Source organism: Chrysemys picta, chromosome 11 (genome assembly GCF_011386835.1).
Source record: "Chrysemys picta bellii isolate R12L10 chromosome 11, ASM1138683v2, whole genome shotgun sequence".
In the NCBI taxonomy this organism is placed as follows: domain Eukaryota; kingdom Metazoa; phylum Chordata; order Testudines; family Emydidae; genus Chrysemys; species Chrysemys picta.
Genome location: NC_088801.1, coordinates 78,048,830 through 78,066,281, shown reverse-complemented (window position 1 = coordinate 78,066,281; position 17,452 = coordinate 78,048,830). Strand labels below are relative to the sequence as shown.

The 17,452-nt window shown below is 42.1% G+C and overlaps 1 protein-coding gene across 2 annotated transcripts in view; it reads right to left on the bottom strand.

Annotated features, from left to right (window-relative positions):
* Nucleotides 1-17,452, bottom strand: part of MCM3AP (minichromosome maintenance complex component 3 associated protein) — a 72,105-nt gene that overhangs the window by 53,528 nt on the left and 1,125 nt on the right. For both annotated transcript variants that reach the window (XM_005311342.5, XM_005311343.5), the window contains exons 2-7: nucleotides 14,845-16,153; nucleotides 11,667-11,887; nucleotides 11,080-11,158; nucleotides 5,785-5,932; nucleotides 4,208-4,404; nucleotides 1,335-1,474 (exon numbers count right to left, since the gene is read on the bottom strand). In XM_005311342.5, the coding sequence (XP_005311399.2) occupies nucleotides 1,335-1,474; nucleotides 4,208-4,404; nucleotides 5,785-5,932; nucleotides 11,080-11,158; nucleotides 11,667-11,887; nucleotides 14,845-16,060 (2,001 nt within the window). In that variant the 5' untranslated portion in view covers nucleotides 16,061-16,153. The remainder of the gene's footprint in view (nucleotides 1-1,334; nucleotides 1,475-4,207; nucleotides 4,405-5,784; nucleotides 5,933-11,079; nucleotides 11,159-11,666; nucleotides 11,888-14,844; nucleotides 16,154-17,452) is intronic.

The following is a 17,452-nucleotide window of genomic DNA, read 5'->3' as shown; positions in this document are numbered from 1 at the left end:
GACAAAATGCAATCAGTCTGGCTGGTTAGTCAATGGGCCATTAGGGAGAACAATAGGACTTTGAAGATGCTAATCTCCCACCTTCCTGAGAAGCTTCCTGGGATGCTGCTTTGAGGTTGCAGCGTCATGTGATCATGTCACCTGGTACTGGATTCCATCGTGGACTACTAGCATTTTTCCACGGAGGGGGGAAATCACACAGAGACAAAGGATTCCAGCCATATGTAAATCCTATTTAAGGCAGGGAAGTAAAGTAATCAGGGTCGGTTCTTCACTGACTCCCTGCCCAAGATGACTGCTGGGAACACCTAAGACTGATCTGGGGAAGGGAAGAACTGGACCCAGGCTAGAAGGCGTCTGGCCTGTGAATATCTGGAATTCTAAGCTGCAAGTAAAAGAAGTTGCTCTTCAAGAATCTCTGCAACCTGCTTAAAACAACATTTTGGGAGATAAATTACTTCTTGTAGCCAGTTTCTTTAGTGTATTAAGCTTAGTTTGCGTGTTTGCTTTATTTGCTCAAGTAATCTACTTTGCTCTGTTTGCTATCCCTTATAATCACTTAAAATCTGTTTTTTGTAGTTAATAAACTTGTTTTTGTTTCGTATAAACCAGTTTGTGCAATTCATAACTGGGGGGCGGGGGGGGAGCTGTGCACATCTTTCTCCACATTGAGGGAGGGGGTGATTTTCATGAGCTTACACTGTACAGATTTGGGTGCAGCACAAGACAATACAATTTTGGGTTTACACTCGGGGGGGGTGGGGGGGGGGGGAGGAGGGAGGGTGCACTTGAGTTCTGGGCAATCCCTGAACTGAGTCTTCCCCTACAGAGCAGTTCTCAGTGGGTCTGTGTCCTTTTGCAGCTGGGTGTTGCCTTGCTTATGTGTGTGCTAGAGGAGGCTTGAGGGCCTGGCTCAGCAGGACAGGGTGAGGGAACCCAGGCTGGAACAATGGGCGGGCTCAGTGGGACCCCAGGACATCAGGTGGCACTCCGGGGGGAGAGGGGACAACCTGTCACACCTATGAGTCTATAATTGTTACAATAACCGATTATCAATTTAAAAGAGAGCTTCCCCCTCTAACGGGGAATTTTAGATACCTATACTGCAGCCTTGCAAAGAGCGTTACTATCTGTGCGTCTACAAACAAACATGGGATTTCTTTGTAAAAAATCCAGTTCATATTTAAGTTCTGGGATCTAGAGTCATTGGTCCCTAGAAATTTTCATCAGAATTAACCAGAGATATATTGCACAGTGTTGACAGCTTAACGGACGATTCAATGACAGCAAATAAACAATCACAACAGCAGCAGTCAGTACAGAGAGGCTGGTACCTTGTCAGATCCTGGGACCACTTCGAAGACACTGAGCTGGTTCCTCGTCTCCCTCATATAGCGTTCTTTTTCAGGACACATGTCTGGGCACGTTCCAACAAATGTTTTAGCTTTGCCTAGATCGGTCCTTTTTACTCGAGCTGAACAGGTGTTAAACAAAAACAAGTGTTAAGTGCCCTGCTCATTCGTTTCCAGCTGATGTACATCACCCAGGTATAATCAAATCAGACTACAGCCCTAGGAATGCCGTGTTTCAGCAGGAGCCCAAACATCCACTCTTTATTATTTTCCATTAGGAGAGTGCTGACCGTGCACTGTACTGAACAAACAGAGAGGGTAACATGGTCACTTTCTTAAGGAGCTTACAGTCTATAAAGATCATTCAGCCACAAACAGTGAGTGACCTGACAGAGGATTCCTCGATCTAGCCCAGCAGTGGGCAACCTGCGGCCCGCGGGCTGCATACGGCCCATCAGGATAATCTCATTGCGGGCCGCGAGACATTTTGCTGACGTTGACCGTTCGCAGGCATGGCCCCCCGCAGCCACTGGGAGGCCCAGACTGGGACATATGGGGGAAAAAGGGGTAGAGGTACTCTGGACTAGTAGTTCTCTACCTTTCCATACTACTGTACCTGTTTCAGGAGTCTGATTTGTCGTGTGTACTGCAAGTTACACGTCACTTAAAAACTACTTGCTTACAAAAATCAGACATAAGTGTCACAGCACGCTATTACTGAAAAAGTGCTTACTTTCTCATTTTTACCATGTAATTATAAAATAAATCGATTGGAATACAAATATTGTACTTGTATTGTAGTGTAAAGTATATAGAGAAGTAAAAACAAGCCACTGCATAGTTTGTCCTGACTTCGCTAGTGCTTTTTACGTAGCCTGTTGGAAAACGAGACAAATATTTAGATGAGTTGTTGTACACCCTGGAAGACCTCTGCATACCTCCAGGGATACATGTATCCCTGATTGAGATCCACTGCTCTAGACAAAATCCAAGGGCAGATGGATGTTTTTGATATGATTAGCTGAGTAATAGGTCATATTCAAATAATCATTAGGCTGCAGAGCTGACACAACAGAGAGATAAATGGCAGCTCACACCACTCTTAAGATTAAATTATGCATCTTCCCCCCCATGCAAAGCCAGATTATAGAAAGGATCTAAGGGAAAAGGCATCTACATGCATAAGAAATTGGTGAGTAGTCACTCTGCCTCAGGGAACCCTGTAACTTAGGGCCAAGCACGTAGTACTTGATCCATTGTCCTGCTCCCCATTCCTGTAATCTTGCTATGCCAACATACCCTTTCTCCTTGCAGAGTCCACTTGAACGACATACCCCTTATTCAGCAGTTTTACTGCATTTAAACTCTTCGGCAACACAGACATTTTTCACTGCCTGCACTCAGTATTGTAGCAATCCACTTTCAAAAGGATATCTTTGTAACTAAAAACATGCCGGTTGTTTTTTCTTTAAATGTGCAGAACTTTCAGAAACTACTGGCGCTACCAGAAAGATACTGGTATTGCATAGCACCATGAAGCAGCTCAATCCATATCAGTAAACCAAAGTACAGGGATTTCAATGCATGGCTCCAAATTAATTTTAGAGTCATGTCACTATACACCCATGTGCTGACTATTTATTGCTTACCAATGTAAGATTTCCACATCAAACAAAAAAACTAGTGCCTATTTGCTAAGACTTTTACTCCAATAACATCACACAAGTACAGTAATGAAACAAGTTTAATATGAAACTACTAACATAGCATCTAGATAGTTCCCTATGGAATCCCCTGATTCCTTCTGACATATGAAAGATAGGCTTTTAAGAATGGATTCTCTTACAATTTCTAATCTGTGTAATACATATCTTTACTCCTTCAATGCACTCTAGCCTTGTAGCTGCAGTCAAAAGTTAGTTCCCACACAACTCCGTGTTTTGAGAAATGATTAAAATATCCCTAAACTAATGCCTCTTTTATACAGTACATGTCAATAAAGTATGCATAAACATCCTTTTGACAGGGATACTGTCTGATTCTTACTCGTCACAACAGATATTCACGTGCAATAAAGACGCACAGAACATTGTAAGGACTATGTGAAACAAATCTACCTAAACAGATCAGTCTCCCTGACAGGAGGGGAAAACCATGCTATTTTATAGGCTGTTCTATGCAGCACACCCATCCACCACGGTATCTGAGCATCCGGAGTCTAACCTCTTTGGTTTCATACGCAGACATTACACTCATTTACCCGACTCGAGAGTCCCTTTCCCCCTTTCCAGCAGAAAAAAGATTTTAAATAATGTAAGCAGATTTCATAATACTTTACTGCCTAGTAAATGATAGAGAGATTGTGTTGATCTCATCAGACAAGCCTAATAAGAATCTAGCTAATACAAATGTACTAATGGGAAAAAACTCTACAAAATTATAAAATAACATTCTAACGTTTCAGAAGCAATGTGTCATTTTTATCATAAACTAGTTTTATTAAATACAACAAAATAAATGAAAAATAAAGATAAAAGTTTCCCCTCTTGGGATTTGAGCTCAGGTATATTATTGTCATTCGAGTAGTTGAGCTGGCTCCCCTAAAGATGCACCTTAATAGATGTTGAACTTCTAGATTTGTAGTGTCTTATTTTAAACTTGGATTCCCAAGAGTGAAAAGTAGGATATGAGATTTGCTATGGCAGATTAAACCATTGGTCCATCAGGCCCTACCTCTAGTAGTGGCCAATACTGGATGCCATAGAAGAAGGCTACATTTTGAGAGAGAAAGAATTCCTTCCTAGTTCCTACAATTTGATAATCCTCATCTACACATGCATAATTACAAACGTTACCTTGTCGCATGATTTTATCCCTTTGGTCCAGAAGGCGATATTTGTCTTCAGAGGTCTCTGCCACTGAGCCTATCAGGTTACTGAGCGAGGATGCTGATACTGCCAAACTCTCAGAGTTCTGCCCTTCAGTCCCAGAATCAAATGGGTCTGCCTCAAACTGCAGCGACTTTGTAAGAGCAGATTTCTTAGCTGGAGAACTAGAAATAAACAAGAGATGTGATCAGTGATACACTACTGTACACTGTGAAAATAAGAGGGACTGCAAGCCAAAGAGAATATAAGTTTGCTTGGATTTCTACTCTTAACGTACATCTCACTTTGTTGTCTAAAACTATTATGGAAATGTGATGCTGTCAGCAATATTATACTTCTGTACATTACAGTTAGGACTGTCAATATAGTCTTGAGCATTTAGCCAATTCATTTACATAAATGCATAATTAATTTCAGTGGAAGTTATGTATCTAAAAATCCCCTAGACCGCTCTGAAAAAAATCTCAAATTTGGACAGCCATTGGACATAATATTTACAGCAGTTTTATATCAGTATACAGAATGGTAGTCTGTATCTGTTCCTGCTTGTGATAAACTTTTTTGTATAATACTAAAGAACTAGAGTGTTTGGCTAGTCAAATCGCTTGACGGACTATTTGGTCTTGAATAGATGGTATCTTACATGTTGGAATGCTTCCCAGAAACACAACAGGCAGTTCCATTAGGACCATACTCCATACCAACACAAATATATCAAGAGACTATGAAAGACCCAATCCTGCAACCATTTTATAAGAGTTGATTATCCAACGATTGATTTTTATAAAAAATTAGGACAGTATTTACAACGTAAGATTTATTTGCATGGTGAGCTTCAAGTTTTAAAATGTAGCTGAGCAAAATGAACTGCCACAATCATTTAATGTACAACATTTTATTTTTCTCATCCCACAAAACAAAAGTGGCTGAAGGGATTTTGCTGAAATAGCTAAGCAAAATTCACCTTTGGGAGGAGAACAAGCTTGGAAAACTTCAGCAAGCTACGAACATCTGAAAACACAAGTTATAATGGTTTGTAATCTTAACTATAGTGGTTGTTATCTAAGCCTATTACAATGAAAAGAACAGAAGAAGAACAGTTGCTTTATGGTCTTACAGCCAAAACAGTGTGAAACCCCATTGGGAAAAAAAGCCACAGATGTATAACTTAACAGGCAAATTAAATAAAGCATCTTAAGATCCAAATCATGCATGAAATCAGAAGCATTGCTGCACATATAAGGGAAAATTATCTGTTCAACATATGTCTCAACCTTTACATTTTAACACGACCAAGAGGCTCCTAAGTACACTCACATTCCAACTGGAATGAACAACAGAGAAGGTAAACAATAAATGTACAATACAGTTAAAAGAACTTATCAGAAGCTGCAAACAAAACTGCCATGAATAAATGGGAACTTTGATTTTGTTCTTGTTTATTCAATACAAAATGATCGTGGTTACTAGACACACATTCCGATAGGAAATCCTTGTCATGGAAAAAGTCTCTATCAGCCAGACTCCTAGAGAAATGAACATACCTTTTACTAGACAGGTTGCTACTGGTGGAGGGTCTAATTAAAGATTTGCGAAGAGGGGAATGCTGATAGTTTTGCTCTTCTTTGCTTTGTCTCCCTTCATCTTCATCTGCCTTCTTCTCCTTAGATGAAAATTCTTCCTTACCAAGACCTGAATAATATACCAAGTGAGGTCAGATACTTGTCAAATCATGCAACTAACGTTTTTAAATTTACTTCTTGAAAAAATGTGTTATAATTTGTTTTAAATTTCCTTATGGTTTTAGAGGTCACAGTCATATCAATTTATACAGTGTTTGCAAGCTACTTTGCATTAGATGATGTGTCATGCACGAATCCAATTCCACAATGTAGGACTATGAAACTTATTGGTTCTGTTGCAGACTGACAGAATGAGACACTACAATCCCTACTGTTATGTAGTTCAATATGAAACAACAAAAGGTTTATTTAGCAATAACTGTAGTTGTTTGGCAGATTGTCAGCAAATGTAAAGCCTGATTATCTGAATTTTGGATTTACCAAATTTTGGATGTTTCCCAAATCAGAAATTTGTACAGATATGAATTTTATCAGAAATGATGATTATCAAAGTGTTCTGAATGTCTCCCAAGACATTTGGATAATCAGGTTTACCTGTACAGACTCATTCTCGGATGCACATGTGTCCTCAGAACTTACATCTGAACTTGGTGGAAAGCTGGGGCCATGTGCGTGCTTTTTGGCAGCAGCAGCACACATCTGGTATGTTAACTAGTTTGTTCTGCTAAAATGATCAGAAGTGAAATAATTTAAGATGAAGTCATTTTCATAATCAGGCTCCAAAATTAACAACATAATGAGATGAGCATGGGCAAGTAAGCACTCTCAGAGCTTCAGGAAGACAACACTGCAGCAGTTTGCATTCATTTTTTGTGGGGAAGTTTAGGGCTGTGGAATGATGAGGCAATACTTTTGGTACTGGTGTTTGTCCCAGCGTTACTCAAATGCGGTCACCAGGGGCTTTTCTTGTGGTCTAAGCCTCCTGGGCAGTGGTTTGGGAGAGCGGGGGGCAAAGCAGCGGCCCCTCCCCAGGGGCCACTAGCAGTGGTTGGGCCTCGCCTCCCTCTGGAGGAGCAGGCAGTTAGTGAGTTTCCCACCTTCCCGGGAGTGCTGGGGTTGGGCTTCAGCTCTGGGGTGGCGGGCAGCAGACTCCAGCCACGGGGCTTTGGGCTCTGTCCCCAGGCAGTCCCGGGTGTGGGGCTTTGGGCTCCGTTCCCTGGCTATGTGGTGGGGGCCTCTGTCCCTGAGCTTACCCCCCACATCACCTATGACCCCTGCTGCCTCCCCCAGTGCCCGCTGCCTCTGTACCCTCCTCCCCATCCAAGGGTTAATTTGTCCCCGGGCTTGCCGGGGCTGAGTAGGTCTGCTGTGAAAAGTGATATTAACAAACATACAAATATCACTTTTCACAGCAGACTTACTTATAGCTAGCAAGTCTAAAAAAATAAACCCCAAAAAACAAACAAAAGAAACCAACAACTCAAAAAAGCAAAAGAAACAACAAGAAAAAAGATAAGAATACATTAGAAGCAAGAGGAAGACCAAGGACAGGGTAGGCCCACCGCTCAGTGAGGAGGGAGATACAGTAACAGGAAACTTGGAAATGGCAGAGATGCTTAATGACTTCTTTGTTTCGGTCTTCACCGAGAAGTCTGAAGGAATGCCTAACATAGAGAATGTTAATGGGAAGGGGGTAGATTTAGAAGATAAAATAAAAGAAGAACAAGTTAAAAATCACTTAGAAAAGTTAGATGCCTGTAAGTCACCAGGGCCTGATGAAATGCATCCTAGAATACTCAAGGAGCTAATAGAGGAGGTATCTGAGCCTCTAGCTATTATCTTTGGAAAGTCATGGGAGACGGGAGAGATTCCAGAGGACTGGAAAAGGGCAAATATAGTGCCCATCTATAAAAAGGGAAATAAAAACAACCCAGGAAACTACAGACCAGTTAGTTTAATTTCTGTGCCAGGGAAGATAATGGAGCAAGTAATTAAGGAAATCATCTGCAAACACTTGGAAGGTGGTAAGGTGATAGGGAACAGCCAGCATGGATTTGTAAAGAACAAATCGTGTCAAACCAATCTGATAGCTTTCTTTGATAGGATAACGAGTCTTGTGGATAAGGGAGAAGCGGTGGATGTGGTATACCTAGACTTTAGTAAGGCATTTGATATGGTCTCGCATGATATTCTTATCAATAAACTAGGCAAATACAACTTAGATGGGGCTACTATAAGGTGGGTGCATAACTGGCTGGATAACCGTACTCAGAGAGTAGTTATTAATGGTTCTCAATCCTGCTGGAAAGGTATAACAAGTGGGGTTCCGCAGGGGTCTGTTTTGGGACTGGCTCTGTTCAATATCTTCATCAACGACTTAGATATTGGCATAGAAAGTACGCTTATTAAGTTTGCAGATGATACCAACCTGGGAGGGATTGCAACTGCTTTGGAGGATAGGGTCATAATTCAAAATGATCTCGACAAATTGGAGAAATGGTCTGAGGTAAACAGGATGAAGTTTAACAAAGACAAATGCAAAGTGCTCCACTTAGGAAGGAACAATCAGTTTCACACATACAGAATGGGAAGAGACTATCTAGGAAGGAGTACAGCAGAAAGGGGTCTAGGGGTTATAGTGGACCACAAGCTAAATATGAGTCAACAGTGTGATGCTGTTGCAAAAAAAGCAAACATGATTCTGGGATGCATTAACAGGTGTGCTGTGAGCAAGACACGAGAAGTCATTCTTCTGCTCTACTCTGCGCTGGCTAGGCCTCAACTGGAGTATTGTGTCCAGTTCTGGGCACCACATTTCAAGAAAGATGTGGAGAAATTGGAGGGGGTCTAGAGAAGAGCAACAAGAATGATTAAAGGTCTTGAGAACATGGCCTATGAAGGAAGGCTGAAAGAATTGGGTTTGTTTAGTATGGAAAAGAGAAGACTGAGAGGGGACATGATAGCAGTTTTCAGGTATCTAAAAGGGTGTCAGAAGGAGGAGGGAGAAAACTTATTCACCTTAGCCTCTAAGGATAGAACAAGAAGCAATGGGCTTACACTGCAGCAAGGGAGCTTTAGGTTGGACATTAGGAAAAAGTTCCTAACTGTCAGGGTGGTTAAACACTGGAATAAACTGCCTAGGGAGGTTGTGGAATCTTCATCTCTGGAGATATTTAAGAATAGGTTAGATAAATGTCTATCCGGGATGGCCTAGACAGTATTGGGTCCTGCCATGAGAGCAGGGGACTGGACTCGATGACCTCTCGAGGTCCCTTCCAGTCCTAGAATCTATAAGAATGTTCAAAGCACCTTATTTGTGTTTCTATTCTGTTTTCGTCCAGTAAAGAATAGAGACAACTGTACATTATTTGTATTGTTGAGTCTGCAAAAAAAACCAAACAAACCCTACATAGATAAATGATAATGATTTAGACATGTATATGTGAATATTTATTTGTTTTTCCTAAAGTTAATTAAGTATTTTAGGAAAAATTGTCAAAGAGGCCACCAAAAAATGTGTTGTGAGAAACCCCGTGCAGAGTACCGTGTAGTGATACTCAGATCCTAGGAGTACGTTTACAATAGGGTTAACTAGAGTGTTTTGTTCCATGGAAACAAAGTTAACACGGGAGGTATACTTCCAAACTGAACCACCATCTGGGGTGGGAGCTGTTCCTTACGACTCGCGTCTGACAGACCCATACAAATCTATTACATCTAAACACTTATTTTAACAGAATACACTAAAAGAGAAAGACATAACTAAGTGGCAAAACATGAGGAAAGGAGGGACAGGAAAGAAACTGAAGAAATCAGCACCATGGCTCCTCATGTAACCTTACATCAAACATTAAATTCAGCAAGGGAGAGTATATCTGCCCCAGAAGTCAGCTTTCCAGATGGTTCCTAGAAGAGGAACCTTGCAAGAATACTAGAAGGAGAAAAGACCATCTCTTTTATTATGCAGATAGTTCTCAAATTAAAATGTTACCCAACCAATATAAGAAGTTTATTTTGCAGCATGAGGCTCTTGCTACTCATAAAACCACAATGTTAGGAACATTCACTACAGCTAGTGCCTAATCGCCTGGTTATCCATGGATGCTTTATAAAGGCATTATAGCTTGTAAGTGGGGCAGTTAAATTCAAGACCTACATGTAATCCTTAAGGGAGGGTGGGGGGGAAGTGAAGTAGGACAGCAGATTAGATATCTAATAGGTAAGGCTACGTCATGGATATTTTTAGTAAAAGTCATGGACTGATCACGGGCAGTAAACAAAAATTCACAGCCAGTGACCTACCTGTCCATGACTTTTACTATATACCCCTGACTAAAACTTGTGGGGAGAGGGGGCATGGCCCTGGGGGCGCTGCGGGTGCTTGGGAAGGGGTGCAGGTACCTCCGCGGGTGCTGGAGGGGTTGGCAGGGCTGGGGTAGGTTCCCCCTCCCCAGCTCCTGGGAAGCAGAGACCTCCAGTTCCTAGCTCCACGTGCTGCCTCCGCTCCGTCCCAAGCCCCGGTTCTGCAGCTACCATTGGCTGGGAACCACAGCCAATGGGAGCTGCGGGGGACGGCGCCTGTGGACAGAGGCAGCACATGGAGCTAGGAGCTGAGGGAGGGGAGTTCCTTCCAGAGAGACCTCCCCAGGTAAGCACTGCCCTGCACCCCAATGCCCAGCCCTGAGCTCCCCCCCCCCCCGCACCAAAACTCCTGCTGCTGCAGGATGGGGGGGCTCGAGACGGTCCCCGCAGCAACTGGTGCGACTGAGCCAGGGGCTGCCTGGGCTGCTCAGGCAGCTCCCAGGCCAGCCCCACGGGCCGCTGCAGAAGTCACGGAGGTCATGGAAAGTCACGGAATCCGTGACTTCCATGACCTTCGTGACATACATGGAGTCTTAATAATAGGTGCTTGGAAGAAAACCACTCTCACTTAATGATCATCGTCTGATGAACAATTTTTGACTTTAAAAAGCTGAGAGTTAGCAGACACCACCAAGAATTGCTATATTTTTGAATTTTTCCTCCAAGTACATTCATCTTATTTTCTTACAAACAGACTGTAAAAATCAGATGCTGTACATAAGCACACCCTTTGCATTTGGTGCCCGTCACAAAGGGAGAAACAACTATAGAAACAGTGTTTTACTTCTGGAGCCAAATTCCAATCTGGTGCAAACAGGTGCCACTCCACTGAAATCAACTGACTGTCACCCTCTTATATCATGCCTAGAAGAAACACAGAAAATAAAAGCTTACTTGTTTTCTTCTTATGCCAAAATGTTACTATATCTTTGTCTAACCCTTTTGCCTTCTTCCTTGCCTGAGCAGCAGAGGCCTGAAAAACAGCATGCAATACCACGGACAATTAGCATCCGAACGAGATGTAAAGAAGTCTACACAGCATGTACAAAGATATGTTTGTTTGTTTCATCGGGAGTTCAACGATCTCCCTAGATGTTACTAAAAGCCCGAATGCCATATGTGGCAAGCAGACTACCCCAGCAGAAGATTGCCTTGTGGTGGAGGTCACATAAAGCTGAATTCTGTGGTACCCTAATAAGTACTGTATCAGGCTGATAGCTCTTGAGACTGAAGGCCTCTTTTTAACCACAGAACAGGGACAGCACGTGCTAGCAACATAGGCTTCCCCATGCTGTCCCATCAATATACCCCAATCCTGATCTGATGGGATCACCTTTACTGGTTAGAATACAGTCTGGTCTCCAGATGTCGATTGGTTAGAGCAGAAATCCGTTAACTCCACCATAGTGAATGGCTGTACACATCCCAGATAAATATTGAAATACTACACATCTATTTTTAAATTTACATGAAATACTCACATGATCAAAAAAGTAAATAATAGCCAGCTTTTTGTTGCGCCTGGTAAGGATGCGCTGGACTTTCGCCTGGCCAAAATGCTTCTTGAGCACATTTGCGTCGTTAAGGTAGTCCGGGATATTTTTGCACTGGATTGCTGTGAGTTCACTTGGCGATAAGCCACCGAGACTGTCCACACTCTCGCTGCTTCGATTTCGACGTGAGGGAGTCACAATAGCAGAATCTGAGAGAAAGTGTTGAAAGAGTCCCGAGATCAGTCTCTAGAACTGCCTGTGGTTTCTTATTTTGGATCTCAACAGCACAGACGTTAAGTCAGAAGTTTGCATTAAGCAGGGGGTACTGACACCTGCAGCATGTATTTACACTGTGGGTTAGTTAATGAAAACACTCCCATAATTCAATGTTAAGGTTGAAATTTTGAATTAGCAAAGCAAGGAAATTCGAAGTTCTCATGGCAACTTTAACTAACCCCTGTAACAAAGAGTCCTTTATTACAACTGGCAAAGTGTGCAATTATGTATTTTAAAAATATTGTTCAGCTATGTGGAGCCATGAAAATGGACTATGCAATACACAATTTCATACAGCTGGTTATGAAGTGAGAGTAAATAAATTAAGATGTAAACAGTTAGGTTCTCTTGTGCATATGTAAAGTCACAAAACTAACAAAATGAAATGTATATTTCAGAAAAAAGCTACATTAAAAGAACATTAAGACTGCAGAGTGAAGCACTCAACATTCAGGAAATGCAAGGCAGCCTTACATCCCACTGTCAGTATACATTATGATGTAGTCCTCGTTACAAAAAGCCACATTACTGAAGAAGGCAGTGGAGGAGAAGAAAACGGGGAAGGGAAGAAGAGAGACAGAATAAGGAAAGAGATGGGAAGGTTCGCAAAGGAGGAAATCAAGACATCTCTGAATTTCCAGGGAAGCTTGGGGGTTTCAGGATAGGAGGGGATGGAAAGGTTACACAGAATTACTATATAAATATTTAGAAAGTGCCAATTATCAGGTGCCAGTGCAAAGGTTAAGACAGGGGATCTCAACCAGGGGTCCAGAGCCCCCTGGGGGGCTGCGAGCAGGTTTCAGGGGGTCCTCCAAGCATGGCTAGCATTAGACTCGCTAGGACCCAGAGCAGAAAGCTGAAGCCCTGCCGCATGGGACTGCAGTCCGGGGCCCCCTAGCCCCGGCACCCAGGGCTGAAGCCGAAGCCTGAGCAACTTAGCTTTGCCATGCCCCCTGTGGCATGAGGCCCTGGGCAACTGCTCTGCTTGCTACCCCCTAACACCAGCCTGGGCTTTTATATGCATGTCATAAACATAGAGATAAGTGTAGCATAAAATCTCTCCTTGGCAGCTGTACGGAATTGCTTTATCTGTAAAGGGTTAAGTAGCTCAAATCATGTAGTTGGCACCTGACCAGAAGGACCAATGAGGAAAGAAGATACTTTCAAATTGGGCAGGGGAGATTTGTTTGTGGCTCTCCTTGTGTTGTTCCCTCTCCAGTCAGAGATAGAAGCTAAGCAGGGACAACATCCGCAGAAAATATACCTGGAACGCTCCATCTAAAATTACAAAAATTGTAAGTAGGCAAGGAAATGCATTAGGTTATCTTTTGTTTTGGCTTGTGAATTTTCCTATGCTACAAAGGTAGTTTTATTCCTGTTTTTGTAACTGTGAAACTGAGTACAGAAGGGAATCCTCTGTGTTTTAAATCTTTTATTACCCTGTAAAGTTATCTTCCATCCTGATTTTGCAGGTGTGATTCGTTTACTTTTTTCTTTATAATAAAGTTCTTCTTTTAAGAACCTGATTGATTTTCAGTGTCCTAAAGAACAAGGGTTTGTTTGGTCTGTGCTCACATTGCTAACCAATGGGTTGGTATATTATTCTCAAGCCTCCCCAGGAAAGGGGTGAAGGGCCTTGGGGGGTTATTTTGGGGGGATAGGGACTCCAAGTGACCTTTCTCTGAATTTTTGTATAAAATCACTTGGTGATGGCAACAATACCGTCCAAGGACAAGGAAAGAAATTTGTGCCTTGGGGAAGTTTTAACCTAAGCTGGTAGAATATAAGTTTAGGGGGTCTTTCATGTGGGTACCCATATCTGTACCCCAGAGTTCGGGGGGGGGGAACCCTGACAATGCAGAAAACCAGTTGCTGTGGCACAGCTGGGCCGTGGAGCTTTTATAGCATGTTGCGGGGGCCTCAGAAAGAAAAAGGTTGAGAACCCCTGGGTTAAAAAGTATGTATTGATAGACTTGCAAGAGTTCCGTTTTCTTTCTCCTGAATCCCCAGAATGAGGAAACAGCATGTACAGAACCATGATGATGGCGGTGGAAGGTAAAGGAATAAGGTAATTAGGGAATGGAAAAGGGAGGGAAGAAAGCAAAAGAGAGATACCGAACAAAAAGAGAAAACTGGATGGAAGAACCATATGAATTTGACATGGAGTGGGAAAACGAGGGAGAAGAAGAAGGTGAGATAAAAGTACACAAAGGGGACTGGGAGACAAGAGAAAGAAATACAAGAAGGAACTCTGAAAAACAATCAACCCTGCAAAACACAAATCAAACACCAAGTACATTATCCAGAAATTTCTGCCTAAAGAGCAGCACAATTATGCATCAGCTTAAATAAACTAAGCATAGCAAAACATATGCCTGGATTGGCTTAAATACAATAGCAACCACAAAAGGAGTTGAGAGAAGAGGTGATGTGTGCCCTATACACTTCTCAATGCCATTTTTTAAACTGTAGCTCATGTTTTCCTAACTGACCCACAACCTCTACTAAATGTCACTCATTTTCAACCCCAGAGGAAGAGTAATTAACTTAATTAATGCCACAGAGGTGAACCTCCACTACACCGACATTTGACTAACCAAAGGAAGAAGTATCTGTCTTCACAGTGACCTCCTCAGACAATTTAGAAGCAACACTGACGTATTTGAAAGCATGCGCTGTTTGTTGCTCTTGTGATTAAAGAGGATTAAGCGCAAAGGGCACCTCCAGGGTAGGATGTAAAATGAAATCATTAAGTCTCCAAAAAGGAAAACAAAGAATCCCTTGGAAAGGCAAAACTTTAAAGAGAGCAAGCCATCCTGTTAACTTCCACTGCCAGTGCGTTCATTTCCACTACCTGATTTATTGAATAGTGCCGATTCCTAGCACTTACCTTCCTTAGTTTTCGCTTCGGTTTTCTCTTTACCATCTCCTTCTTTTAATGGTGCTGAGAGCCGTGGCGCTGCAAACAGAGACTTACTTGCTCCCAACATCTGTTCATTTTCTCCAGATTCTACTCTTTCCTTTTTCAACTCTTTCTTAACACGTCCACTATCTTTATTGCTTTTTATCATATCCTGCAATGTCCGGCTAAACAAGCCAGCTGCTCCACGTGACCGGCTTAATCGAACAGGCCGCTTATCTGGAGGATAACCGCTCCTAGATACAATCTCCGACTCCTCTGCAACATCATAATCCCGCCCTCTTGGGGAACGATCTCGTTCCTCTTTTCTTTTCATTCCTTTTACAAGGCTGACAAGTGACTCACTCTGAGCTTCGTCATGTTCTGATTTAGTCGCTATACTGACTTGGAAGTTTGCTCCTAAATCCAAGGACCCAGATGAGCTAGAAAAAGTAGTGAAGCTGCTGCTAGGGCTTCCAAAGAGCGGCTTTGTTCCTTTTTTGTCGTCCTCTACTGTTTTGCTTGGTACAGAAGAGGCAAAGGAAGATGGCAAATTACTGCTGCTAGCTGGTTTTGAAAAGCTGAAGTTTGTACTGGTACTAGAGCTACTGGTCTCTTGAGAAGGGCCAAAAGGGGCCAGTACTCCAGGCCCACTACTAACTGGATGGGAAAATGTGAAAGATGTTGGGATGATCTGGCTTTGTGTTTTCTCTGGCTCGGAACCAACACCAAAGATTGGTTTAAATATTGCATTTTCTGGTGTTTTAAAGCTGAATTCTGATCCCACAAGGCCACTACTTGAAACGTCTCCAGATGTAACTCCAAAGTTAGAAGCATTCTGAAATGTTCCAAGGTTAGTAGGTGGTTTAAAACTGAATCCTTGGTTTCCAACAACAGAGGAGGTAGTTGGTGCAGAAGACGCCACAAAAGGTGTAGGTTGTCCAAGACCATAAGACTGTGTAAACCCAGAGGGCGGCCCAAATCCCAAGGTTTGCCCTGAAGTGGGATGGCTTAATCCCGAAGGCTGAGTAAAGTTGGATGGCTGGGCAAACCCAAGGTTCTGTACAGATCCTCCATTGCTCTGTCCAAACATAGAGGGCTGACCAAATCGAAATGGTGTTTGAGCCTGAAACATTCCTACAGAATTATTAGAAGGTGCTTGGAAAACAGAAGGCTGCTGTCCGCGAAAAGGACTGTTAGGGTTCATCTTCAAAAGTAGGAGTTAGTGAGTATCTGCCAAAGAGAGCTCACGCCTCGAACATCTGTTAACTTTCAGTTTCCAGCCAGTCATTCTAGTAATCTGAAATACAAATGTGCAACATTACATTACATTTTCTAATTGGTTTCCATTTATAATCGGGAAGTTCAGCCAAGACAATTATTAATTGCTTTATCCTACATCTTTGCAACATCCTATTAACTTTTTACTATGTTTAAAAAAATAATTTATTCTTACATCTTGTTTTCTCTCTTCTGTGGTTCCTAATCTGTGAAATAATGGTTGTTGGGTTTATGGAGGCCTGTGCTATACAGGTCAGAGTGGACGATCTGGTGCTCCCTTCTGGCCTTAAATACTATTACTCTATAACTTTTTCTCTCATTCTATGGTTAGTCAGTTTTCTTAATAGTCTTGTGAGGGACTTTTTGAAAGTCCTAATCTACCAGTTCTTTATCAATTATTTTGCTGATAACCTCAAACAATTTGAATATATTGGAGAGAGAGAACTTCCCTTTACAGAAGGCATACCATTTCATCCCTATTGTATCACATTCATGGGTGTGTTAAAATTGTCTGTAATTGCTTTTCAGCCATTTAACCTGGCACCATAGTAAGGTTCACTAGGATTGCTGCTATTGCTTTTTTCAAATATAGGTATTATTCTCCAGTCCTGTGACACAGTAGCTGAATGTGATAATAGATTGCATAGCTTTGTTAGCAGCTCAGTCACTTCATTCTTCACTTCCTTCAGAACTCATGGATGTCTCATCCAGTCCTGATGACTTGATGCTATTTAATCAGTTTGTTTCAGCACCTCTTCTTCTGACAGCTCAGTCTCTGACAATGCTTTATTCTCTATTACCTGAAGAGAGTAGGTCAGGATAGATATGTCCCTAACATACTCTGTGGTGAAATTATTTAGCTTCTCTGAAATGTCCTTTTCATCTTTAATTGTTCCCTTTATTCCTTTGTAGTCTAGTGCACCACCGCTTTCCTTACAGGATTCCCAATTCTGATATACCGGAACAATTCTGTTTATTTTGCTTATTTTCCAATTACTTTTCTAAATACCTTAGCCTTCTTAAGCCATAAGGTGGAATTTATCTACTATACACATGACCATTATGTACAATTAAGGCCCTGATCCTGCACCTGCATCCTTGCAGGCACTTTTACCCATGAGGAGGTTCTGCCCATACAGATCCAGATGCACAATCAGGCCCTAATTTGTTAACATCAGTGCTGACTCAAAGGATTTTTTCCCCCCACTTTGGACTGTAAAGGCTTTGTGACTATCTGCCTTTAAAAAAAATCTAGTGTACAGTGTTGGCTTTAGGTACTACCCCCTCCCTGAAAATGTTATGCTTAATTTTATTGCAC